The sequence below is a fragment of the Danio rerio genome, chromosome 5 (genome assembly GCF_052040795.2).
Source record: "Danio rerio strain M-AB ecotype USA chromosome 5, GRCz13ab, whole genome shotgun sequence".
NCBI classification, from domain to species: Eukaryota; Metazoa; Chordata; class Actinopteri; order Cypriniformes; family Danionidae; genus Danio; species Danio rerio.
In genome coordinates, this window is record NC_141025.1 from 26,089,718 (window position 1) to 26,116,904 (window position 27,187).

General features: G+C 34.5%; 1 protein-coding gene and 1 long non-coding RNA gene across 5 annotated transcripts; one reads left to right on the forward strand and one right to left on the reverse strand.

Moving 5' to 3' along the window:
• The first annotated feature begins 44 nt into the window (after positions 1–44).
• Positions 45–9,767, forward strand: LOC147843970 (uncharacterized). The gene is made up of 3 exons (XR_015491207.1): positions 45–176; positions 2,464–7,734; positions 8,056–9,767. It is a non-coding gene; the product is annotated as an uncharacterized LOC147843970 (long non-coding RNA).
• On the reverse strand, positions 291–27,049 carry pnpla7b (patatin-like phospholipase domain containing 7b). Of its 4 annotated transcripts, none has more exons than XR_015491197.1 (37): positions 27,002–27,049; positions 25,024–25,067; positions 24,571–24,639; positions 24,388–24,472; positions 22,886–22,968; positions 21,332–21,420; positions 21,117–21,257; positions 20,840–20,999; positions 20,657–20,737; positions 20,412–20,540; positions 19,181–19,261; positions 18,928–19,090; positions 17,642–17,728; positions 17,466–17,542; positions 17,210–17,365; positions 14,999–15,076; positions 14,709–14,914; positions 14,057–14,188; positions 13,816–13,939; positions 13,235–13,348; positions 12,690–12,765; positions 12,469–12,618; positions 12,314–12,377; positions 10,132–10,300; positions 9,762–9,944; positions 7,372–7,490; positions 6,982–7,004; positions 4,683–4,839; positions 4,485–4,601; positions 4,055–4,124; positions 3,863–3,979; positions 2,884–3,032; positions 1,812–1,964; positions 1,616–1,732; positions 1,251–1,332; positions 1,028–1,164; positions 291–940 (listed from the first exon to the last, which is right to left on the reverse strand). XR_015491197.1 is itself a non-coding variant. In XM_087253485.1 (36 exons), exons 2-36 carry the CDS (start codon positions 25,060–25,062, stop codon positions 872–874), a joined length of 4,023 nt encoding a protein of 1,340 aa, XP_087109611.1. In that variant the 5' UTR covers positions 25,063–25,067; positions 27,002–27,049; the 3' UTR covers positions 291–871. The 4 variants fall into 4 exon arrangements, 1 of the variants encoding a protein (XP_087109611.1); XR_015491198.1 differs by having other exon boundaries at positions 6,982–7,097; XR_015491199.1 differs by having other exon boundaries at positions 6,982–7,097; positions 22,886–23,416; positions 24,355–24,472.
• Positions 27,050–27,187: the final 138 nt, after the last annotated feature.

Genomic DNA, 27,187 nt, shown 5'->3' on the forward strand with positions numbered 1-27,187 from the left:
CTCAATACTGAATGTAACCCCAAACCATAATTTTTCCTTCACCAGACTGACTTCTGTGAGAATCTTGGGTCCATGTGGGTTCTAGTAGGTCTTCTGCAGTTTTGTGATGATTGGGATGCAGTTCAACAGATGATTCATCTGAAAAATCTACCTTCTGCCACTTCTGCATCTAGAAAGTAAGTAATTATTTGTTGCTCTTATAAAAGCGATCGATGGCAAGACTTTTGTCAGGTAGTGTACACATTATGTGAAATACAATATATCCAGTATTATAACAATCAAGCAAGAACTCAGAGAACTATCAATTTTAATTGGGCCAAAGAACACAATCAAACATTCGAAGAATTCAAACAATCAGTCGTCACTTTACCTATAATCCAAAACAAAATGAGATATTTAATGATTTAATAAGACAAATGGTTACAAAAGTTGAAATCAGAATATATCATTTATACATTTATTAGTAATGCCTGGTTATAATCCTATTGAAATATTTTTTTCTAAATGTTGAAACATCAAAACAATAGACATAAAACAGCTTATTTTATTCACACAGTAAACTGTGTTACGGTTGCATTGATAGCTTGCATGAAAAATGAGATGTAAAATGTTTGAAATATTATTGGCCTCATATAATATTAAAAAGTAAAAGGCAAGAATGGCATTTTGTTACAGTTTAATCTCATGTATCATTCTTTGGGGAATTAAAGGACACATATGTACTATGATCTGTACATTGTTTCTATTAAAATCTATTCCTGATTAGTTTATAACAATTCAAGTAGGTCAGTTTCAATACTGATAATCTCACTTGTTAAAACCCTCTTAAAAAGGTTACTACTACGGTCCATCTTTCTGATGGCCTTTGACTTCAGGTGGTATGATGTCTGCTGTGGTTTAAAGCTCGATGTCGCCTTTTCCTGATCTCAATTTCATCATCCTGTTTAAAAGTTAAAAAACCATAAGTATTGTGATTAACCATAATACAATTTACAAACACACACACACATATTTCCATTTATCTTACTGTATCAGCTGTATCTGCAGTCTCTTCTTCTTCATCCTCATCTTCTTGGGCATCACTGTGTTCGCTGTTTGGATTGGACAGATCGAAGTCTGACAGCACTGCATCTTCATCATAGTCTGTCTGGTACTCGGACTCCTCTGTGTGTGTCAGAATGTAAGAAACAGTACAAAATGAGAGAATGACATGAAAGAAAGGACATTTATTATTATGGCCTATTCCTCACCATCCACAACGGCCTGCTTAACTGGCTCTATCCGGGATACTATTTCTGCCAGATCAGTGAAAGAAGCATTTGGACATGTCGCCTGAATGACAAAAAAACACAGAATTTATATCATTATTAGTATTTAATTTATTAGTATTCTTACTTCTGGACGCTCTGAAAGTGCTGTTGTTGGATTTTGGGGAAGAATTTTTATTTAAATTAACAAATATATTGCTTTGAGTCAAATGTTTTAATGCAGATTTCTGCTTGACACTATTGTGATCAAGTATAGGATTTAATTTAACCAACATGACATTTACATTTGTACTCAAATTGCAATAAAAAATATGTAGGATTAAACAAGTTGAAAAGAGCTAAGTTACATTGGTGCTCCTGGATTTGTGGAATTCCTCTTGATGCTGGTCCTTCATTATCGTTTCTCGCACTCCACTCCGACACCACACATCAAACACGGTCTTCCCATGCTGGAAACCAACGTCCTACAATAACAAAAATATAATTTCCAGAGTCAAAGCCAAGTCAAGTGAAGTTTTCGTGAAAGGATGTTTGGAGACTCACAGCAATCTCATCAAATTTGCCAAAGTCCAAAGTGCCATAGCGATCTATGGGCGGTCGCAGGTACTCGCAGTAATCACTGTCTTTGACCAGCTCAAGCTGACGCACAGAACACACATACGCCAGGCGGGTCTGAATCTCTGCCATGTTCAACACCTGGAGGATATGAAAAAAGAAGAGCTGTGTTCAGTGAATGTTGGAATGCAATATTTTTTTTTATTTCACAAAAGCTTAAAAATGGAATAATAATAGCAGTTAATTAAATAAAAGAAAACATATAAAATAAAAATAAATTATATATATATATATATATATATATATATATATATATATATATATATATATATATAATTTTTTAATAATAATTCTTTATTATAATTTAGGCTTTATTATTTTAATTTTTTTTAAAGTTTGTGTACTTTGTCTGTATGTCAAAAGGCCAATAAATACGAAGGTGGTGTGTTAACTAACTAAATATGTCAAACAAAGGAATTAAAAATCATGGAATAAATTGCCTTTAAAATATACAGTATTTAATGTATTTTAAATATATACACAACACGTTTTATATTTAATTTATATGTGATATTTGATATACAAATGTATGAAAGTAACTAATCTATATGCAAATGTATTTTTTCTTTACTTTTTAAAGGCACAGTATGTATTTTCACCACAAGAGGGTGCGTTTTCACAACAAACAAAGGCATAGTTTGATGATGCTGTGACAGTGTGGGGAATCATGTGATCTGTCATCTTCATTACATGACGTCATAACATGGCAACACAGGACATGGTCTGTATCACCACTTAAAAATTCTCTGGATTTGAACATTCTTTGACACATTTAGGACAATGCAAGTACATTGCAAGAACACTGTTCTAGTGGTTTATGGATATTTTAATGAAACTAAAACTTGCATATTGTGCTTTAATCCCTTATAAAAAGCACAAGTAAAATCAAATAAGAATAAACTGCGCACACACAATTTATGGATTTTCCATAAACACAAATTACAGATATGATTGAATACTCTTATTAAACTCCTTATTTAGTCATCACCATATACCTGACCTTCACTTTTTCTGCCAGTGGGTTCAAGCGTTTCCAAAGCAGCCACCATCCAGATAAAGAGTCTCCATAGTTAGTGAGATCAGTTTCATCCTGACTGCCCACATCAACTGCAATCACCAGCTTGGCACCCATCGAACGAGCTGTGTCAGCTTTGCAGAAATGTAAAAAAGATAATGTCAAAAACTCCCCAACATCTTCACAATTAGCCAACACCGGCTCATTATGGATATGTGCCCCTGTATACATTTCTGGACAGTGTGCAATGCATCCTAGGAGGTACTTTTTTGTGCAGTTTTTGTTTCCACAAATTCGACAGAAGCCGCTTTGTATGTTTTTTTTTAGATCTCAAATTTCTCTAACGAGTGCCATTCGCTCCTCCTCTTCTCTTGTAAATTCACGAGAGGCCACTGTCCATTGACTGACTGACCCATCCTCTTTCCTAAACCAAACTAATAAGTGTTTATTGTTTGCTTTTTTTTTTGTTTTCCCTGCTTTATGGAACTGTTCTTCACCGGACTCGAACCCTGTCGTCACAGTCAACTCTTCTCTTTAACTCAAGTCAGCCGACATATGAGGCGAGCTACTGGGCAAACAGGTAATAGCAGAAAACACGTCCACACAGAGGTAAGCGGTCAGCTGGTAGCGTGAAAAGAAAAATAGGCCAACAGTGGTGTCATACCACCCTGTAGCGTTCGTTATAAAAACAAAATGCAGCCATATTTACCTCTGGCTACATAACTCATGCTCTCCAGAAATGTATATGGGGTACGTATTCACAATGAGCCTGTGTTGCAACTATCAGCTTAGAGACAGATTAAAGTATAATCCATTGTATAACAGGCAATCATATTAAATGGCCAACTGCTGTACACATTCTATACAGATCATGATTCCTCATGTGAGTGGTAAATAACTGAAGATGTAAAATAAAAATAAGATGCTAATGGCAAAATTGTAGAAATCTGAAAGCACACTGAACCCGGAAGGTTATTGATGTAGCCTCCATCCATGAGCAAATGGCCATCTTTAGGGTCACATAATGGAGGAAGATATCCAGAAAGAGACATACTGGCCCGAACATACCTCCACAGAGAGCCTAAAATATGGAGACTAGATGTTAAAATTAGTCACAAAGAATAAGCGATGGGAAGATATTGAGATCTGAAGTAACCATCAGTGTGGACTCTCATGGAGGAGGCTGTGATGTCTGTGGTGATGTTGAAATATGGGATCCAAAGGTCCTGCAAATATATAAGAGATATGAATAATTTTATACTTAATTAAAGGGATTTTTCACCAAAAAATGAACCCCCCTTTTAAAATTCTTACACTAAACTTTAATAAAGTTATTTATTTTGGTAAACACAAAAGAAGATTACAGAGAATGCTGGAGAAAATCGGCCATTATCATTTATAATAGGAATAAAGACACTATGGAAGTCAATGGCTGCTTTTTCCATCATTTTATCTGAAATAGCCATTGGGTAAATGATGACAGAATTAAAATTTTTGGGTGAACTATCCCTTTAAGATTATGACTTGATATAATTAAGTCTGTAATAGCTTGTTTTTGTGTAGTATGAATCATCATTCCACTCAACCTCAATCTGTTTGTCCTGGAAGAGTGTGCCAATGCTGGAGTTAAATGATGCTCCAGTGAACATGGAGGTCACCGGGTAGGTCAAATCGGTGATCTTCTTAAATATGGATCCAAAATCCTGTAGCAAAAACAAAGAAAGAAATCTTCTTGATAGTCTTGACACGTATGAATGCTGGTGTTCGGTACATAAAGGTCTCACCATTGCCCACTGGCGTGCCCTAACCGTCATGCGACTGACGCTACGCTCTTCAGCATATAGAGCTCCTATCAATGAACCAATGGAAGTGCCGCCGATCAGATCCACAGGGATTCCTGCCTCGCTCATTGCACGAATGATGCCCACCTGTGAGCAGCCTCTGTGGGTATAGTGTGTTTACATATTCATACATGAGCTTAGACAATACTTATGCATTATGTGATATTAGTATGTTTATAAAGCATTTTTAAAGGTGAAGAGAGTCATTTATTATTGTCATACCTGTCTTATACATAAAATAGCTAAAATTCAGTCATACATAATATGACTTCCTTAACAAGTGTGTACTTACTTTAGAGATACAAGTGTTTATTACATTACGTTCTAGTACTTATTTAGTAGCTTGTACATTTTTTAAATACATTTTTTCATTATTGATTGCATAATACTACTTATTATATACCTGTACAGCCACTTATTTGTTATATACTAGAATCTATTAAAGATAACAGTAACTGTAGTATGATTACTACCTATACATTTATTACTTGTTATTATTTGTTAAAGACTAGAATCTATTATATACACCATGCCTCAAAAAAAATATATGTCATACGAAAATAAGACTGCTTATCGCACTACAGGAATAAGAATGGCTGCATTTCGTACAGAAATAACAGCACAATTTATGCATTAGAATAATCCTTTTATTTACTTTTCTTAGCAATGACCTAATGATAGCGTAATGATGACAAATTAATTTTTAGCTGCAAAAGGCTTCAATAAAATGGTGTTTTTGAATAAAGATAAAAGTTTGATTAAAGGTTTACGAGAACTGAAAGGCTACAGTGCTTCACATTTTCTTCGTATCATTCTGACTAAACACTGGACTAAAGGTGGATTGGATTATTTGTTGGCAAAAAATGATCGCACTGGATCAGTATGTCATGTGGTGGGGAGTGATGACACACACTGCCCGTGCAGTTGAAAATATCACCACTTCCAAAAAGACACAAAAGAAGAAGAAGAAGAAGAAGAAGAAAAAGAAGAAGATGGTAATGCAGTGATATAAATCAGGTGAGGTGAAAAACATATAAAAATCATATAATTTCATCTATCTGCCATCTAATTACAAAATATAATTAAAGTTGGAGGCATTTTAACGAATTTCTAACTGAATTAATTTTGCTTGGATTTTTTTGAGACATGGTGTAGATACCAGCTCTTATTCATTAGTGACTTGTGCCTAATTTAATAGTGACTACCAAGTAAAACATCTAACAAACAAGTGCTATTATCTAATAACTAACTTTTTTGTAAAGTTTACAGTATTACTGGCAATTTTGGTGTGAATTTGGTAAGTTTTACAGCTTGTAAAACTGACAGTATTACTTATTTTTACAGTATTACTGGCAAAATTTATAAGCACTATGTAAATTAACAATTACAACTATACTGTAGTTTAATTGTTAATCCACATTGCACTTGTAAATTTTACAGTATAACTGACAACTAAAATTGACAATAATACTGTAAATTTACAGCATTTTTGTTTACAGTGTACAACAATCTAATTAATGTGTACTAGTAGTAGAAGTTGCATTTGATAAAATGGAATGTGTGTATCTATCTAATGAATATGCACTAGAACCTGAGACAAAGAACTAAAGAAGACAACGAATAAGTACTAGTTATTTATGGAACAGATAAAAGTACGTAAAAATAAGGGTAACACTTTAATTTAGGTTATGTAAAGCACTAAATTAGACAATGAATAAGTACTAGTAATTCATTGAACAGATAAAAGTACCTAAAATAAGAGTAAGATTTCAATTTAGGTGATGTAGTTACAGGCTACATGCACTTACTATAGTAAATACAATGAATTATGCATAGTTACATGTAACTAATCCTAAACCTGACACACATTTTAACCCCAACCATATAGGCGTAAAGTACATGTAAGTAATTATTAATACTCAATAGTTTAATGAATAGTTACACTGTAATTATATCTCCTTAATACAAAGTAACTAAAATAAGTACTAGAAACGTAAAAGCAGATACTAGTATAAACTTTAGTCTTGCCATATACTTCACCTTTAAACATACTTCATATGTAATCAAAGTTTTACAATGTCTAGATTACAAGAATATAAGTTCAAAGAAACACTATTATATATAGCATACCCTTAATATAATTTCAATGACAGAATCTAACACACATCTGAAAAATGAGGTCACTAGTATAAGTAGATTAGACAGAATATACATGCCCCTTGTATATCATGTTTTGACCCACCTTTTAAAAGTCGCTGATTACGACTGATAGCAGGCAGGGACAGAGAGCAGACAAAGAGTCTCTATCATCGAGAGAAAACCACAGACATGCTGATGTTGTCAAGCCCCCAAACAACACTAATGGGTTAGAAACGGCTATATTAGGATTAGTTGATGGGCACAAAATTACAAAATGATTCTAAGTGGATTCCATGTTTTAATAATGAAAACTATAAATATCAAGAAACTAATGAACTACAGATGATTGAAGATGTTTGGGGGGGAATAAAAATCAATGTTCCACTAACATGCTTTTACTAGATTATTTATGTGAGAAGGGTTGTTGGCAGCAGGCCACAGGGATTGGGGAGGAATAGGATTATTGGTGATGAATGGGAGGACAGATTTGTACCTGGCTCCTCCTCCGCCCAGCACCAGAGCGATGGCGTTGCCTGTCAGGATTCGAGCCAGACGTGAGAAGTCAGAATGCCGGTCGGGAGGCTTCTCAAATACTCGCTGATACATCTCTCTCTGATAGGAAGACAGGAAAGTGGGAGTTATGTATGGATAAGAAATGATCGTGATTAGATGAGATCATACAGAGAAAAGTTTTGAAGTACGTGCATTTGCCTTACAATTAAAGTTGATGGGGGCCAGGGCCTGTTTTACAGAAAGCACATATAGTTTAATTTATGTGCATGAAGATTTGAAAAGTCATGAATGATCTATAGTCTCGTAATAACCCCTGTTATAAATCTAGTACACATTTCATTGAGTGCCCTATTGACCTTATTCTAAAATGCGGAAGTGCGCCTGTTTTCGCGATTGTCTTAGAACTTCCGATTCAGTCGCCTATGGGAGAAATGACTAGGAATAATAAACGGCAGAAAATGGCCAAACTACTTGCTCAACAAACAAATGTTTCCATGACTACACAGACCAAGTAGCATAATATAATAAGAAAATATTAAATTGCAACATCAAGCAGCGTAACGAGCAGTTGTTAACGTCAAAAAATGAATGGAAGTGAATGTGACCGGAAGTCGCGAGACAAAAAGATTCAAATGGCTGCGCCCACTCGTCAGCTGAGAATAAGGTGAATAAGGACAATAATATGTCATTTTTATTTTTAATATGCATATACTAGGTATTAGTTTGATTGTTTTATGCATTTTGTATACAAAGTGTTTTTTAAATAAAAACACTAATATGACTAATTTGTACAGTGCTCAGCATAAATAAGTACACCCCTTAAAGATCTATCTTTTTAATTTATATTTTAATAGGAAGCAATACAATATTATATTGTGCTTATACATTAGATTAGTCAGTACTGAAGCCAAATCTGGAGCTTATCTAACAAAATAACTCATGATAACGGTTCTAAAACTAGTACACCCAAATGTATATGTTATATGAGGACAAAATCAAGAGAAGAAAAAAAAAAAGGAAACATTTAATTGGAATTTTGTAGGTTGTAATTTTTTTTGCAATATTTTGCTTGAATTTAATTGTATTATCTTTCAATTTCTAAATATATTTGAAAATACATTGTCTATATTCTATGAGAGATGGATAAAAACATTCATTTTCAAACTGCTGATCTACTGGGATTTTCACGCACAACCATCTCTAGGGTTTATAGAGAATGGTCCAAAAAAGAGAAATTGCCCAGTGAGCACCAGTTTTGTGGGTGCAAATGCCTTGTTGATGCCAGAGGTCAAAAGATAATGGCCAGACTGGTTCCAACTGATAGAAAGATAACAGTAACTCAGATAACCACTCTTTACAAGGAAAAAATGGGGTTCAACCCAGTACTAGTATGGTTCAAGTTCAAGTTCATTTATTTATAGAGCGCATTTGAAAAAAGTCGCAAGACTGACCAAAGTGCTGTACAAGTCAAAGTAAAATAAAAAGACAGAAAATAAAAACATAGAAATAAGACAAGAGAAATGACTGAAAAAATTCAAAAAGGCTTTTAAAACTAAATTAAAAAGCCAAGCTAAATAAGTAAGTTTTTAGGAGTGATTTAAAAATAGATAGTGATAGAGCCATTTTAATCCCAAGGGGCAAAGTGTTTCTATAACTGAGAACAAGCCACAGAGAAAGCTTTGACCCCTCTAAGTTTCAGTCTGGACTGAGGAACTAAAAGAAGAGTTTAAACACTTGATCTAGGAGATTTCACGGGAGTGTAAAAAGGCAACAGCTCTGAGAGGTAGGTTGGGACTAGAATGTAAAGGGGTTTCAATACCAGTAAAAGCACTTTAAAATCAATTCTAATTTGGATGGGCAGCCAATGGAGGCATCTTAGAAGAGGGGTAATGTGGTCATATTTCCTACTATTACAAATGAATCTAGCAGCAGCGTTTTGCGCCAACTGACCACGAGAAATTTGAGATTTTAAATTCTACAGTAAAGTGTATTGCAGTAGTTTAACCGTGACGTAATAAAAGCGTGGACGGCTATCTCTAGTGTGGTGGGATTTAGGAAATGTTTGACTTTGGACAGGAAGCGGAGTTGATAAAAACTGGAGCCAATATCCGAACTGATGTGTTTGTCTAGTTTCAATAACTCATCAAGTAAGGTGTACCTAATAAAGCGGCCGGTGATTGTTTAATATACTTGCCTGGACAAAATTCTGGCAAACACAAATTGTGCTTTAGAGTGCGAAAATATGGTTTTATTTCTTAAGCACCAGCAACCCATAGTATACATTGGAAAACTGAAGTTTCCTTATTTCCTTTGGCTTGATATTAGCATTCACTTTTGCAATAACACTATAATGGCACAATATTTTGGTACCAATTTGGGCAGACTCCTCCTGGAGAAGACCCTGTGAGGACAGGACAGGTGCAGATGTCGTGAGATCCAGCTGCGCATGTTAAGCCATTCTACAGTTCCAGCGGGTGGAGGCCCGTCCTCACGGTGCAGCAGAACCAGCTGCTTCTGAGCTCTCACAGCACTGCTCTCCAGCATACGCTCCAGCTTTACACAACAAACACAGCCAACAAGCTCAGTTTACCAAATAGTCTAATAGAAACACATGTGCAGAATTAATTCAACTACTGTACATATCAGCACCTGTGAGGCAACTCATTTCATTTAAAACAAACCAGTTTTATCAGGTTATTGTGAGTTTGCATCAATTCAAAAACATTTCAAAACAATTCACCTCTCCCACAGTGGGCTCTTGTTCTCCCAGACCCACGATGATGATGCAGTCTGCCTGTCGAATGCACCGTTGAGTCCATGGAGTCAGAGAACCATCAGATTGATATAAAACAATGCGGTGGATGTCCTCTTGTTGACCCAGCCAGCTTGACAAACGATACTCGTGAACACTGAGAAGAAAATAATATAGAATCAAATAAACAGTACATCAGAGGAGATCAAAAGACAATGTTTGACTAACGTGACTGGGAAAAGCATACTCTGGTTCCCAATTTGCACACATTCAACCATAGTTTATAAACAGCATGTCAAAGGCGATGTATGGTTTCCAGTAAGTGTATTTACAAACTGTGCATCTTTTTCAGTCAGCGATGGCCACAATTATTTGCAGTTCTCTTGCTGACTTCTACTGAGGAGGTTATTATACTGTCCAGGGGGCCCAGAAACCATACTAGCACACCTAATTATGATGGAAATCAGCATCTTTCAATTTTGGAAAAGACATGAGAGACTATTTTCGTCTTTCAAATTTGTGGATTGTTTAGAGTTTGTGGACATGGTGTTTGTTTTATAGAGCAAATTTATCTTACTTGCATTTTTCGTTCAGCTTTTTGTTAACATAGCTTAGTGTTGACATTCTGTGTACAGAGTGCATACAATAAATATGGTATTCATGGTATATATATATATATATATATATATATATATATATATATATATATATATATATATATATATATATATATATATATATATATATATAAAATATAAAATATAAAATCAATAATCAAAAATATACATATTTATATATGCATGCATAAGGATAGTGCCTATTTTAAATATTTATAATTTCTGAGAGACGTCTGTGGTCATTAGCCTGTCATTGAGCAGAGCAAAGATGGTTGACGTTGTCCATCCACATAATGGCGATAGAGAACGCATAATTCAATTTAATTCATGTTTATTTATATAGCACTTTTCACAATGTATAGTGTGTCAAAGCAGCTTAACAATTCTAGTAAAGTCCAGATTTCAGTTCAGTTGAAGTTTAGTTCAGTGTGATTTAGGTTTAATTTAATTTAATTAAAGCTCTTAGAAGATGAAACAGCGTAATTTCTAACTACAACTGATTAAATCATTATTAAACATGAAAGGGACATTTTTAAGTTGATCTCTCTCTTTTGTATATTGTAGTGCTGTATTTATACCATATAACTGTAGTGTATTTAGTGTGAGATGGGACTCTCAGGAATGTATTTTGTGTTGGCCACTCTTTTCAAAACCCTGAGTTACTTTTTGTTTGGCCATCTGTTTGTTTTAAATGAGCCTCCTGTTTTCGTTATAAATATCCTGTTTCGTTGAAATATTAATTTCATGCCATTCAGCCTTATAATCTTAAGATTCTAATATCTTCACTTTAGACATTATGCTAGAGATTCATTCAAACACTATCTCTAAAGTGACATTGGCGAAGTAGCAACAGCTTCTGCTGTTCTGTCTTTTGCCGCAGATGTGAAGGAATGGCTGAAAGATTGAAGAAAGTAGTTCCTCATACAAAAAGATTTTTAGACTCTCCGTGTTTGATTTTTTGTTTTATATACATGATTGTCGTTGAACTGTTGTATAAATGCAATATCACACGGGTAGCAGTGCAATGTGGCTGTATTTCATCACTGGTGGAACACTGGTAGTATACCTCCCACCAGTGCCGATATATATATAATAAATAATAAATAATAAATAATTATTTTTTGGGGATATTTGATTTTATATTTTAGATTGTTTTAAAATATATAAAATTATATATAATTCATAATAGTTATATATATATATATATAAATATATATATATATATATATATATATATATATATATATATATATATATATATATATATATATATATATATATATATATTAATAATAATTATATTATATATTAATAATAATAATAATTTTTTTTAATAATTGTTTTATTTATTTATTTATTTTTTTGATAGAATACAGCAAATTTACATTTTTTTACTCAAACCCACTTTTAATAAGTCTCACACTTGAGTTGGTCTCTCAAGTGATCTCTTTATTTATTTCTATGCCTGAACATAATAAAAATAATTTTGTCCGAATTATCAGTGAGGTAATATGTTTTTTTTTTTTATCTCTTGCACTGTATGCATCTCTTACCTGTCCAAGGCAGCAACACCCAGGCGCTGTCTGATAATGTCACTGGTTAGAAGCAAAGTGGGACCTATTCAAATTAATTAACACAATTAAGCGAGTTATCAGTGTTAGCTGAATTTAGAAGCAAATTAAACAGGAGAAAAAAAGACTATGCATACCAATAGCACTGAGAGCATGCTGCAGCTCCAGTGTGAAGGCAGTCAGTGGCACTTCCTCAGACACAGGCAGAATGGTGACCGTCGACAGATTGGCAGCTGGATTACCTGCGTCCCACTTACTGGTTGGGGAGTGAAAACCCAGACTGCGCACTGTGGAGATCATCATCAATGTGGGGAAAATACAAAGCACAAGCGCATACAAATGTTTCACAAACACTCACCTGAGAGTGGACCATTCACTTGCTGCATGTTCCCCAAGATCTTCTGGCCAAGAAGGTGAATCAGACGAGTCACAACCTATGAAAGAGTTTAATATGTCAACATACTGCATATACTGTACACTACATGTAATTGTGTAAAATGTGCAAAATACTTTCCATACTTTAAGTCTACTTTTTAGTCCAAATATCAAAAACTGTTTAAATCATTTTCTAAGCAAGCAAAAATGCTGTCTTGATTCCAGATGTTATATATCAAAATCAGGTCAGTTTTTAATTAAAACAAGCAAAATAATCTGCCAATGGGGTAAGCAAACTAATTTTATTTCAAAGCAAAAATGAGAAGAATTTTCTTGCCCCACTTCCAGATTTAACCTATTTTAGGGAAAAACTCACTTAATTTAGACTAATTATTTCTGAGAACAAGACAATATGATTTGCTTGCCTAGAAAATGCTTCTTGATATAAGAATTTGTAGATATTTGGACTAAAAACAAGACAAAAAAAGTTTGTTGGTGAAATGTGTTGAAGAGTTTTAATGAACTAACCTGTGGATATTTCCTCTTAATAGAATTGAGAGCTCCTTCAGGCAGTTTGGCCAGTTCAGAGTCTCGGACTGCGTGGACTGTAGTGGCTCTGTTCAGATGAGTCAAAGCTTCCACCTACACCAACAAACACTGATGAAAACAGATAAAAACTACAGCAGAATTTGTTCAAAAACCCTGAAACTGATGTGAAATTATTGTCTTTCCTGTGATTAAATACTTATTAAAATCATTTTATATTAAGTGTAAGTTACAAGCTAAAAAAGCTGGTACTAGCTAATGCAACTCATTAGCAAGCGGAGAAATGAAGAAATGCTAATTTTAGAGAACATTTAGTTGCACAAGTCAGTTAATTTATGTGTACATCCCATAAAACGAGATAGTTTCATCAATATGGGTAATTTTACCCTGTAAAGAAATAACACACAATTTAAAACTACCATGTAAAAGTTTCAACTTTTAAAAGTATATTAGCATATCAGACTAAGTAACAAGAAACTCAAGTGAAAGTATAAATTAATACAATTAGTACTAGTTCCAAGTCCTAGAATATTAGAAACATACATATATTTATAAGCACTCACCACACCGATGAGGTCTCCCCGTCCATACTCTCCAGCCAGCTCTTTCTTCCCATCATCCTTCATGATGACAGAACGCAATCGCCCACTCAGAACAATGAAAGTGCTGTCTGACTTATCACCTTGTCTGAGAAAGACAAAAAAAAAAATCTAAGCAATACATGCAATAATTACATGCCATCTCAAGTTATTTCAAAGTCAGAGAGATCTGACACTGAAAGACTGCATGGGAAAGTGTGCTGACCTGTAGACAGCTCGTCCAGCCTCCAGTGCCATCCAATCCAGAGCAAAGTCGATCTGTCTGACAAATGAGGAGACCCTCCGCACCACTGTGTGAGCTACATTCAACACCATTCGAGGTTCGGCACGCATTATCCTAGCATCCAAGTCACACAGTTCACATTAAACAGCATTCTGACATTTTTAACAAAGTGTTTCTAATAGCTGTCATTTAATTCTGTATTTATTATTTATATTACAAGTGGGTTATGACCAAAGAAAAGAAATGTCTTTATTATTTTAGTAACACTTTAGTTTAGGTCACAATTCAGGGCAGCAACAAAACATTAACTAACACTGCTAGCTTAACAAACTACTAATCAGCTGTTTATTAATAGTTAGTTAGGTAGAAGTTAGGTTAAGGTTTTGGGTATGATTAGGAAACCAGAATAAAATCATGCTTATAACTACTTATGAACAGTTAATAACTTAATAATAGGCAGGTAATAAGCAAGTAGTTAATTGCATGAATTGTGATATACTAAAGTATTATCATCAAATGAAACATTTTCCTCTTTATTTAACACAGCAAAGTGCATTATGATACATTTTCCCTTACAGCTGCGAATCAGTACAGAATTTTCTATTGCACAGTGTGACATTTGCACATCACATACTCATAGAAGTGTGTTTTGGAGATAGACAGGAAGCAGCAGTCACGCTGGGCGCGCACAGAAAAGATGAGAGGCTCTCCAGTGAGAACAGCCAGGTGGCCCACCATCTCTCCAGGGTGGGCCACAAACAGACATGATTGCTCTTCTCTGTCAATCAGTCTCTGGTACACATGAAGCGTTCCAGAGATGACAAACTGCACGCTTACATCCTGTCACATAAATACACAAAGGATAAACATTGACATGATATAGTTTAATAGACCATTGCTAAAACTGAAGAGGTTCAAAAGTACCTGATCTCCCTCACTTGCAACCACAGAGCCCGCCTTTACTTGTCTCAGTGTCACCCGATCTTCCAGAAGATTGGGATCCTAGTGTGTAAAAATTAATACATAGGAGAACAATAAAATCAATGTCAATACTCCAAATATAAGTTATATTAACTGTTCTGATTTAGAAGAACATTGTAATTATAATATACACTTAATACACTGTATTGAACATGTACACATAGACATCACCTATGTATTATGACAGTGTTTCCCAACCCTGTTCCTGGAGGCACACCAACAGTACATATTTTGGATGTCTTACTTATCTAACCCATTCAGTTGAGGTTTTGGAGTCTCTTCTGAGGTTCTGATGAGTTAATTGAGGTGTGGTTAATGGGATATATGCGGAAGTATGCAAAAGGACTTGTAATTGGTCAGTTACCTGTGTAAAGCACTTCTGGTAAACTGTATTCAGTTACAAAATCAGTGCGTTTAATGTCGGTTTTCTTTAAAAATCAGTGATCTCCACTGCCTGAGTGATATGCAATATAAATTGGGTCTCAAAATGTACACGAAGCACTGCATTAAATGACATTTTTCCTCAACCTTGCCTTTAAAATATGAACATTTATTTTACCCCATTATATTTAATGGAGCTTCTGCGCTAGCCTGCTGATTCTGATGGGCGTGTGCGTGTCAACGGCTTTTCATCTCGTTTTACGCTTGAACAACTAAATGAATGGCTGATTTATTTAACTGATTATATTTTAATTATATTACAACACCGATGCTGTAAAAGGAACCGTATAAAATGGAAAGTCACATTAATCGCTCACTGGTCTAGAAGTTTATCAGTATGGGAAGAAACACTAGCTCTGCATATACCCTATAGGAAGAGGTTAAAAACATGTACTATTGGTGTGCCTAAAGGAACAGGGTTAGAAAACACAAATATATAACTTCAGGCTAACTAAGTTTATTATGTAATAACTTTAAGTAAGTAAGTAAAGGTTTATTTATATAGCACCTTTCCCAGACATTGAGTCACAAAGTGCTTTACAATAAGAGAAAACAAGTAAAAGAACACAGGACAATAAACAAAGACATGTTAAAACCTTTTAAAACTAATTAAAAATCCAAATACAGAAAAACTAATACTGTTAATTAAAAGCTTGACCAAAAAGGTGTGTCTTTAAATGCTTTTTAAAAAGTTCAACTGATCCCAGAGTTCTTAGTGCTAGCAGGAGAGAGTTCCAGAGCCGTGGGGCCACCACACGAGAGGGCACGGTCACCTTTAGTCTTAAGAAGAGTACTGGGAATGGCTAAAAGGTCTTTGCCAGAAGACCTCAGAGACCGGCTGCATGAGTGACTGCTTAAAAGATCTCGAATATATAGGGGTGCTTGACCATGCAGAGCTCTATATGTAATGACCACTTTACATATAGAGCTAACAAGAGATAAATAACTTGAACAGTCAAAAGCTATTAGCTACTAGTTAATTAGTTAAAGTAATTAGTAACTAATAAAGTTTTGGTAACTAAGGCTACGTTCACACTGCAAGCAAATGTGGCACATATCTGATTTTTTTAATTTTTTTTGCCCACATGTGACTCAGATCTGTTTTTGTTTTGACCGTGTGAACAGCCCAAACCCCATGAAATCTGATCTTCTTCATTCAGATGTGTGCCACTTTCATATGTAGTATCAAATTAGATAAAAAATTGATGTTTTGCAAAGCGATCGCAGTGTGAACAGTTAAGTAGAATTTCATGTGACTTTTACACAATCTTCGATCAGCATGCGTCATCATTCAGCTCTGCAAACATCCTCAACTCCTCAGCCATATAGTAGAATAGCACACAGGGCAAATACTTTACTATAAAAACTGGTTGTTCATTTAAAAAAAATCAAACAAACAAAATAATAAACTGGCGCATATTAAACAAATCAATAACCATCAACCTTTTAAAAAAATTTATCAGTTAGATTTAACATGAAAAATAACATGTCAACAAAAATTGCATATATAAAATTAATAAAACACATAGGCCTACAAAAGATAGCGATATTTCACTTAAATAATTATTACATTAACAAAACCAAATATAAAATGCTATGAAATGAAAATGATACGAATATGAAAACTCTGCCTTCACAGTTCAATCTGCGGCTGTTCATTAACCTATGATGAGTAAAAATTTAAATCGAATTAAATAAATATTGCGGCTTGACCTGGAGTTGGATAATCTTTAGCAGGTCCCTCTTGGCAGCTTGGAAAATGGCATTAACTTTACTATGGTGGATGTGGCTGGAGTGCCCTCCGGTGTCCGAGTAGTGAAACACGGCTGAAGGAGAATGATGCATTGTCACAGACTTCTTCCGGTTTGACTTTTGACAGGATGAGAGACAACCAATGTTAGATGTACAAAATAGGAACATATCTGAGGACAGGTCTTTATAGTATTTTTTGTATGTGATGCCAATGTACCTTCTGTATGGCAATAGGACTTGAAGGGGCTTCTTTGCTTGATCTGTCAAAGGTCATATTGTGGTCGGGAGATCCAGCTGTAAATTAAGCACACATTACCACACTTAAAATATCTATTATTAATTTATTCAAGATTGAGAATCATTATATGTGTGGACAAACAAGTAAAGCCATACCGTGTGTACTTTCTAAAGGTGTTGACAGTGAGCGAGACTTCCTGAATAAAGTCGTCGGACTCTCTGTACAATTGAGCTTTCCACAATCTGAAGTGTAATAATAGATATGTTTGAACAGAATTATACTGAAAATCAAGCTACACCACAAAAGTCCAAAACCATCAGCCATTTTTTTAGCTATTATTATAGCAATTGTTATATTTTTTTCCCAATTTCGGTATAACGGAGAGATTTTTTCAACGCATTTATTTGATTTATGATTAATTTAACATTTTTACATCTTACATTTTACAAACATATCAAACAACCCGAAAAGAAATAATAATAAAAACAATTATAAATGCAAAAAAAAAATACTAAGAAATAAATGTAAACAATAATAAAATATAACTCAATTACACACAACTAAATGCGGGGAAGATGTCTACATTTATACAACAATCTCAATGTAATACGAATAATGAAAGATTTTAAACTGATGTTTTATAATTGTCAAGAGCTAGCAAGGGTGATCATTCTAGACCCAGCTGGAGAGTTTCAACATAAGAAAAAAAACAAAAAGGCTTTCAAATTTTAACAAACGTTCTGTTATGTCTTTGAAGGGAGCATCTAATCTTCTCTAGTTTCACAAAATACAAAACCTCTATCAGCCACATGCGAGGGTGGCTGGGGGCTCTTCCAGTTAAATAAAATTACACGCCTAGCAAGCAGAGTAAGAAAGGCCACAGAGTTTAAAAAGTAAGTGGGTAATGTATAATTATCAGGCATCACACCAAACAGGCCAATATTAGGTGATGGTTCTATATCTATAGAAGGGATGGCTGAAAGAGAGAAAAATACTAAGCCCCAGAATGTTCAACATATTTCAAAACATAATTGTTTTAATAACTGATTTCTAATAACTGATTTATTTTATCTTTGCCATGATGACAGTAAATAATATTTGACTAGATATTTTTTCAAGATGCTAATATTCAGCTCAAAGTAAATCATGTTAACTAGTTAGGGTAATTAAGCAAGTTGTTGTATAATGTTGGTTTGTTCTGTAGACAATCTAAAGAAATATATAGCATAAGGGGCTAATATAATTGATCTTAAAGTGTTTTTTTTATTAAAAACTTTTATTTTAGTAGAAATAAAACAAATGAGACTTTCTCCAGACAAAAAAAAAATATTGTAGGAAATCGTTGCTCTGTTAAACATAATTTAGCAAATATTTGGAAAAAAGAGAAAGGAAAAAAATAAACAAATTACAGGAGGATGAATAATTTTGACTTCAACTATACCTTCTCTGGACATGTGACTTGTGTCACTGTAATGGTCTGAAGATCTCTGTGGGACTTTGTCAGACACGTCTTCATTTGTCTGCGAGTGTCTGCGCGGCCCTCTGCCTTGACCAGCCTCTCCTACAACACCGGCCACTGACACCAGAGGAACAGCCTGACTTTCCTGCACAGTGATGGAGTTTACATCTTATATACACTAATAAATACTGTAAAATATCTTCCGTAAGTAGAGCGTGATTTATAAAAATCTAACCGGATTGAAAAGTTCTGTGGTCAGGCCCAGATAGTTGTGAAGGGCAAGAAAGGTAACTCTCTGAAGACGCACCATGATGATCTAAAAAAAGAAAGAAAAACATAATGCGTCATATATAGAATAAATCAAATAAATGCTGTTATTTTGCACTTTCCATTCATCAAAGAATCCAGAAATAAATATTTTACATTTTTTTTACTCATGTGATATTGTATTTATACAAAAGTTCGATGGCATAATCTTGTGTATAAAAAAAATATCAAAACATGAAGTGTCTAAAAACCCTTTTGTATAAGGAACTACCTTCTTCAGCCATTCCTTCACATCTGCAGCTGACATCAGAACAGAAACTGTTGCTACTTCAAAAACTTTTTTTTAGAGCTAGTATTCTAATGATTCTCTAGTGTAATGTCTAAAGTGATGACAAAACAGGTGATTTTGCTGACATTTTAAGATTATAAGGCTGAACTGCATGAAACGCCATCAGTCTACAGAGATCTCCCAGTATATCCCTTTTGCAATCGGAATATCACAATAATTAACCCAGAAAAAACCAAAGCAACGCAAACATTACCAGATTACTGTTGTGTTTGTGATAAGGAAAAACGTTAAACACCAAAAAGTAACTCAGGGTTATACAAAGAGTGGCCAACACAAAATATATTCCTGATATGCGAGTCCCATTTCACACTCAATACACTAAAATTACTATGGTATAAATACAGCAATGCAACATACAAAAAAAACTGTTTTGCTCTCCTCAATGACAGGCTAATGGCCTCTGAAGCAAAGTCTTTTCAAAATTAAGAAAAAAAAATTAAAACAGGCACTATCTTTATAAATAAACTGCATAGTTGCAATCCTAACAACTACATTCTTAACTAAAAACGTCTCAAAATACATTATGTTGTCCAACAGCAGCAATATTTGTCAAACTGTAGGGTGTCCTCTGCTTGTCGCAGTATGTGGGCGGAGTAATACACAGGGTGAAGAGTAAAGAGGCTGGACAAGTGCTGTTATTTGCAGAATATAGCATGGCTGGATTTAAGAACCAGACAGAACTGTTGATAAATTAAAATAGAAATAAATTGTAAAACCTTTATGTAATATATCAAATAAATAGATGTGATGTATTACCATATTACTGATTTGACTGCATTAATAGGCTTAACTCATCCTTGTGAGAATAGGAAAATCCAAAGATTTTACTTTAGTGTATTTTAGGTTTTACCTGAACGACTCGGACTAGGGTTTCTGGGTATTTATCAAAAACAGACTGGAAGGCCTGAGCGGGGAGACGGAGAACAGTAGTTGGGATAGCAGCCCTTGCAGAGACAGTTTTATACGGAGCTGGATATCCCTGCAGAATAAGGAGTTCAGAAGTAAGACATAATTACAAACTATGCAAGCATTAACAGGTCACAGAACAGATATTTGCAAATTAAAGTGGTAAAAACAAGAACAGATGGGTTTTACAGTGATGACGTCGAGGATGCTGAGAAGACTGTGAACACTGTCTCCAGGTAAAACATGCTTCACCACAACATCAGTCCCATCCTGAGACAGAAAAATACAAATACATTTAGATGCTCAGTAATAACATATTAAAAATAACTATTTATTTAGTAGGACAGTTGCAGGAGAATGTTTGGCGCTCACATTCTCATGAATACACAGATCGAGACGGCCATCCTGCACCACAAAGATGCTGTCATCAGTATCACCTGGGCGAAACAACCCTTCTCCTTGCTGCAGCTGAACAAACACCATATGCCGACACAGTTCCAGGAACAGAGGCTTCTCAAAATGACCCAGAACCCTGAGAGGCACACAGACCACAGACATTCAAACTTCCTTGCCAAACCAGGTTTTGTGCTTTGCACATTATGAATAAAGAATGAATTGCTCTTTGTTGATGACATGGCAAAGTACCAACCTCACATTTTTCAGCATGTACAGGACTTCAGAGGGCAGATGAGAGTTTTGCATATCAAATTCAGTCAGATCTGCTTCCAGGAGTGAAGGCGGAGGCTCTTTGGGCTGCAGGGTTGGTGGCTCTCTTCGGATACGCAGGATTCTGATTAAGAGATGGACAGGATATCTAAACAGGTTTTCTTTCTGATGTGTGTTTTTTCTGTAGCTGTGACATACTTGCGAGCTATTGATAGCACCTTTGTTCTTTTCCTGGTTCGCTTTTGAGATACTGGACCCGAGGTGGGAGGCGAGGACAAGGTCTGGACCTGAATAGCCACAAATAACAAAAGGGCATACCTTCACATGACTTTTAGAGGCTTTGTTTACTCCTGGTTTTAAGATTTGTTTTTGTCAATCTGATCACAAGCAGACAGCAGTAAATACAAGTGAGACTAAAACATTTGAACACTTCCAGATTTAACAATATTCCTTTTATAGTGTATTTACAGCTGGAAAAATAACACATTGTTTTTTCCTGAAAATAATATTTATAAAGGAGCTGTTGACATGGAATTGAACCAGATTTTTGCAAAAAAAATAAAAAACAAAAAAAAACAAACAAACATAAAAATAAAAATAAAACACAAAAAAATCTAAAAAAATTAAATAAAAATAAATAAAATTGTTATGTGTAATAACAATAGAAGGACACAAGAACTAAAACTTATTTAATATTTTATATATAAAGCTTTTTTGTTGATGGCAGCTTAATGGCGCCTTTTAAATGGAGAATGAAGTCACATGAAATGCTCAGGTTTGAGTTTTTCACAGACAGAGTGTAAAAAATCTTGATGGTTCTGTGGGTCTCGTCAATTAAATCTGAGCTTTAATTTGTGTTTTCTATTGGATTCAAGTTAAGTGATTGGCTGGGCTATTCTACAGCTTGATTTTCCTTCTCTGAAAGCATTTGAGAGTTTTCTTGGCTGTGTTTTGAATCCTTGTCATGCTGAAATGTCCATTCTGATTTCGTCTTCAGCATCCTGCTAATGTAGATGCTGGACTGAAGCAGCTAATATTTATTTACAATGACGAAGGGCAGAGGGTTGCTGAAGAACTACTGAAAGACTTCAGCTGCTGTCTGAGCTTTCACTGTCTTTCTACAGCTCCCTTTCTTCATGTGTTCAATGCTCATTTCATTTTATCATGCATAACTTGATTTGTAAACTAATTAGATGTGTTTTCTTTGCATATTTTAATTTCTTTGGTTGTTAACAACAGTTGGGGAAATTTTCACATCAAAGGCACCTTCAGAAATATGCTTTCTGAGAAAAATGGTGACGTGTTCAATACTTATTTTCCTCACTGTATAAGGTTGAATGCTTCTGAACGACCACCAAAAAAAAAAATAATAATACTCTTCACCTACTGACATACAGTATTTTTTAAACTTTATAGGTCGTTAAAGCTCTCTGGTCAGACAGGGTTTAAACTTTGCTGTCAGAAATAGTACATGTAATGAAAAAACATCGAGTTTAAAGTATAAAATTGGGAGTATTTTTTGTTGTTGTCTTGTTTCACATTCAAATATAAACAGACTGAGCCTATTTTCAATATTTTGCATGGAAAGAACAAACAAGTCTTAACATACAAGCACCATTTTAAAAAAATAAATCAGGAAAGTGGTCAAATGTGGAATAGAGGAGCCAGATGTTTCAATGTTTCTCCCTTGTCTGCTAGTGATCTGATTAACCGAAAGCATTTTGATTTCAGGACCATATTAAACACTAGTACCTTCCTCATTATCTTCCTGCCATAAAACAACACTTTGTCTCTTTTTCTGAAACGATATTTAGGACCTTCAGATTGACCTTCTCCTGAAAAAACAAAACAATACAGCTGATGAAACACTCAAATGTCAAAATACACAATACAGCATACACATACTAATGGTCTAGATCAGTGGTTCTCAAACTGTGGTACGTATAGCAATAGTGGTACACAGACTTCGTTCTAGTGGTACACAGAGGGATGAAATATGTCATGTACATGCTACATTTATTTTAAAATTTATCAAAAATGATGTATATAATATGCCATATATGACATATAGCCTATATTTTTTGAGGTAATCTGTCACGTTTTTTAACTGTGCAGAGCTGTAGCTGCTTTACTAGGCCTACTACGCTACTTTCAATACTGCTCATTTTGGTGGTACTTGGAGAGACAATTTTTTTTTTTTTTCTGAGGTGGTACTTGATAAAAAAAAGTTTAAGAACCACTGGTCTAGATTATGCTAATTAAACAAATAAAAAAAAATAAATCCTGTAAATCAGGCGTGTCCAAACTACGGCCCGCGGGCCATCTGCGGCCCGCAATCAGTTTTGTGGCGGCCCGCGAGGCTTTTTATAAATATCAATAGAATCTGGCCCGCTATACAAAAATGAACGTAATTCAATAAATAACCACCGGGTGTCGCTATTACATGCATTCAATTAAGCAGCAGTTCTTGTTATGATCTATCTGTCTGTCTGTCTGTCTGTCTGTCTGTCTGTCTATCTATCTACACACAGTTGAAGTCTGAATTATTAGCCCCTCTTTGATTTATTTCTTCTTTTTTAAATATTTCCCAAATGATTTTTAACAGAGCAAGGAAATTTTTACAGTATGTCTGATAATATTTTTTCTTTTGGAGAAAGACTTTTGTTTTATTTCGGCTAGAATAAAAAGCGGTTTAAATTTTTTTATGAACCATTTTAAGGTCAAAATTATTAGCCCCTTAAGTCTTCAGAACAAACCATTGTTATAAAATAACTTGCCTAATTACCTTAACTTGACTAGTTAACTTGATTAACCTAGTTAAGCCTTTAAATGTCACTTTAAGCTGTATAGAAGTGTCTTAAAAATATCTAGTCAAATATTATTTACTGTCATCATGGCAAAGATAAAATAAATCAGTTATTAGAAATGAGTTACTAAAACTAATATGTTTAGAAATGTGTGGAAAAAAATCTTCTCTCCGTTAAACAGAAATTGGGGAAAAAATAAACGGGGGCTAATAATTTAGGGGGGCTAACAATTCTGACTTCAACTGTATTTATATATATATATATATATATATATATATATATATATATATATATATATATATATATATATATATATATATATATATGTGTGTGTCTGTGTGATGTATGTAAAATTTGGCCCGCGACAACGTTTGTTTTTTTGCATCTGGCCCTCGGCCCAAAAAGTTTGGACACCCCTGCTGTAAATGATAATCATTACACACTTACCAGCCTTGTGTCTTCTGTAAAAGAATAAGGCAAAAATACTTAGAATTGAAACTGCAACTGCAGCTCCGATCAGCACACCAGTCCACTGCATTGTGAAATGAGAACAAATAAATAGCGTAATACCTCTGCAAAACTATCAGTATGGAAAATTGATTCACATGGGAATAAATTACAGTAATATACCATGGTGGTGTGTAACTGATCCTCGATGAAGTGTTGCACACGAGCCTTGATTTCATGACCAGATGGCACCTAGAAGAAGAGATAAAAATATAACAAAATCAAAATCATAATTGTACACAATAGAGCAATTGACAACAGCTAAAATAAAGGTCACTGGTTCAATCTCTGGTCTCAATCTCTTCTGATTTCATCAAGGAAATGGACAATCTTTCTAATCACAGCCTTGCCCAATCACTTCAGTGGGTACATGCTTTTGGACAAAGTCCAGCTTACTCTAATGGAGTTGTTTTTTCAATTAAGCTTATGTCAAGTTAGCTAAGTTCGAAAGCAGATTTATTGCGAATAAATAGCATGCATTTATTTATTTTAATTTAAAAAAGACTCACTGATACACATTTGCACTGTCGTTAGCCATTAGTTTAAAATCAAAAACTCCACATTGAAATAACTTACCAAAGATCTGCATGTATCATCTTGTTCTTCATTTTCCATAATGTCTAGTTAAAATAAAATACAACAGAAATAAAGACATCTGGTACTAATGAAATCTGAACTACTCTGAAAAAAAGATTCATTGGATATACTCCCCTTTTTTTAAGGTAAGTGGTTTCAAACAAATTTTTTTGGGCTGAATTTAAACAAACAACTTAAGTTGAACATTAGTAAATTTTATTTATTTGTTTAAATTCAGCCCAGCCTTTGATGAATTGTTTGCAAAAATTTAGCAAAAGTAATTTTTTCAGTGTTTAAAAACTATATTTAAACATCTTCTTTTTATTATTTTCATTTTTATAGGATGCTATACAATATCTTATTAATTACATCTTATGTAATATCGTATTAATTTAAATTTAAAATGAAATAAATAATTTAAATGAAACTCAATGAAAGACCCCTTAATCTTGGATGACCCGTTGATGGGTAAATTGAGAGCAAATTTTCATTATTGTGTGAACAATTTCAAGTCAAACTTTATTTTTTAGAGCACTTTACAAACACATAAGTGAGCCCAAGTGCTGTAAAGAAAATAAACAATAAAATAAGTATAATAGTTTATAAAATACATAAAATACAACATAAATATAGCTAAACTACCTAAAAAGGCACATAAATTAAAACAACCAGGTATTAAGATCAGGTGTCAAATGCCAACGAAAACAAATGAGTTTTAAGAGCTGATTTAAATGAGAACACAGAAGAGGCCTGTCTAATGGGGAGTGGCAAATCATTCCAAAGTCAAGAACCCACCACAGTGAAAGCACGATCCCCTCTTTGTGTACGCTTTGTTTTTGGCACAATCAGGAGATGCTGATCAGCTGACCTGAGAGAATGAGTGGGCTTGTAGCGATGTATCAGCTCAGAGAAATAAGGTGAGGCAAGACCCATTTATTTATACCCTATTTAGAGATTTAAAAGCAAATAAAAGACTCTTAAACTATTCTAAAAGGAACTGTCAAGCAATGAAGCGAAGCCAACACTGGGAAAATGTGGTCATATATGCGAGTACCAGTTAACAGGTGTGCTGCAGCATTTTGCACAAATTTGCAAACATTTTCCCCACATACAGTGCATTACAGTAATCTAACCAAGTGGTCACAAAAGCATAAATCACTGTCTCAAACTGTTGTTTTGGTATACATTTCTTTTTTTTTTGCTAATTGTCTTAATTAAAAAGGCTAGATTTAACTACCGCTCTAATCTGATTGTCAAATGTAAAGTCTGAGTCAAATCTCATTGTGTATGTACTGTACATGCATAAACCTCAGAGACCACTAAGTATTAAAAGATTAAAATACTTTTCTAAAAGGCAGACCCCCCAGGTCCACAACCTCCCACCAAAAAAGAGAAAATCAACAGCTCAAATTCCAAATTGTGTCATAGCACACGGTGTGAAGGGAACATCTTTGCAATTTGAAGCCCACACCATGTCAACATGGCCAAAGCTGACTTCGTTACTGACTGCTTAGAATCTAATTTAGCAACTGTTTCACCTGTAATGTTTCTTCACCAACATGTTTAATGATGACAACATTTCAAAAGGTACAAAAAGAACATGGCAAGGAAAAAAGTCAAAAGACTGTAGACAACTGAACCATCTGACACAGCCAGGCTGCCCTCCCTCACTGCAATGTGACACCCCGTGATTTATGATTTATGAGACCCTCGGCCAGGGAGAAAAAGTCAAACACACACAACACAGACGCCGAAACTTCCATTGTAAGTGTGAAAATGAGTTTGTCATTGTTTCAGAATAGGCTGCTGGATGGATGTGACTTAAGGTCAGAGGTAAATAAACACAATTGCGTGGTTTATGCAATGCTGTAAACACGCAATGTAAACAAGTACTGTAACTAGCAAATACACACAATACGCGACTGTACACGCGGAGACACTTCATGCAAATAAAGCCAACAAAAAGATGAAAAAATACCTTGGGAGCAGCTTTTCCAAACTCTGTTTTTGTCACTCTGTGCACTTTGGAGTCTCCCAGGGATTCCATTCACAATGTCAGTCTCCTACAGATAACACGTGTTGCCAGATCCAGCAAGAAAATGATTAAAATTGACTTGTTTGAAGGTATATTTCACGTATTTTGCTTTATTATTCATAATGGTAG

Coding starts and splice junctions, on each gene's coding strand:
- pnpla7b (XM_087253485.1), bottom strand. CDS start 25,062: ATGGAAAATGAAGAACAAGATGATACATGCAGATCTTTG. Junction 19,262..20,411: donor CCCTAGTCCGAGTCGTTCAG/GTAAAACCTAAA, acceptor TTCTTTTTTTAG/ATCATCATGGTGCGTCTTCA. Junction 3,980..4,054: donor CATGAGAGTCCACACTGATG/GTTACTTCAGAT, acceptor TCCATATTTTAG/GCTCTCTGTGGAGGTATGTT.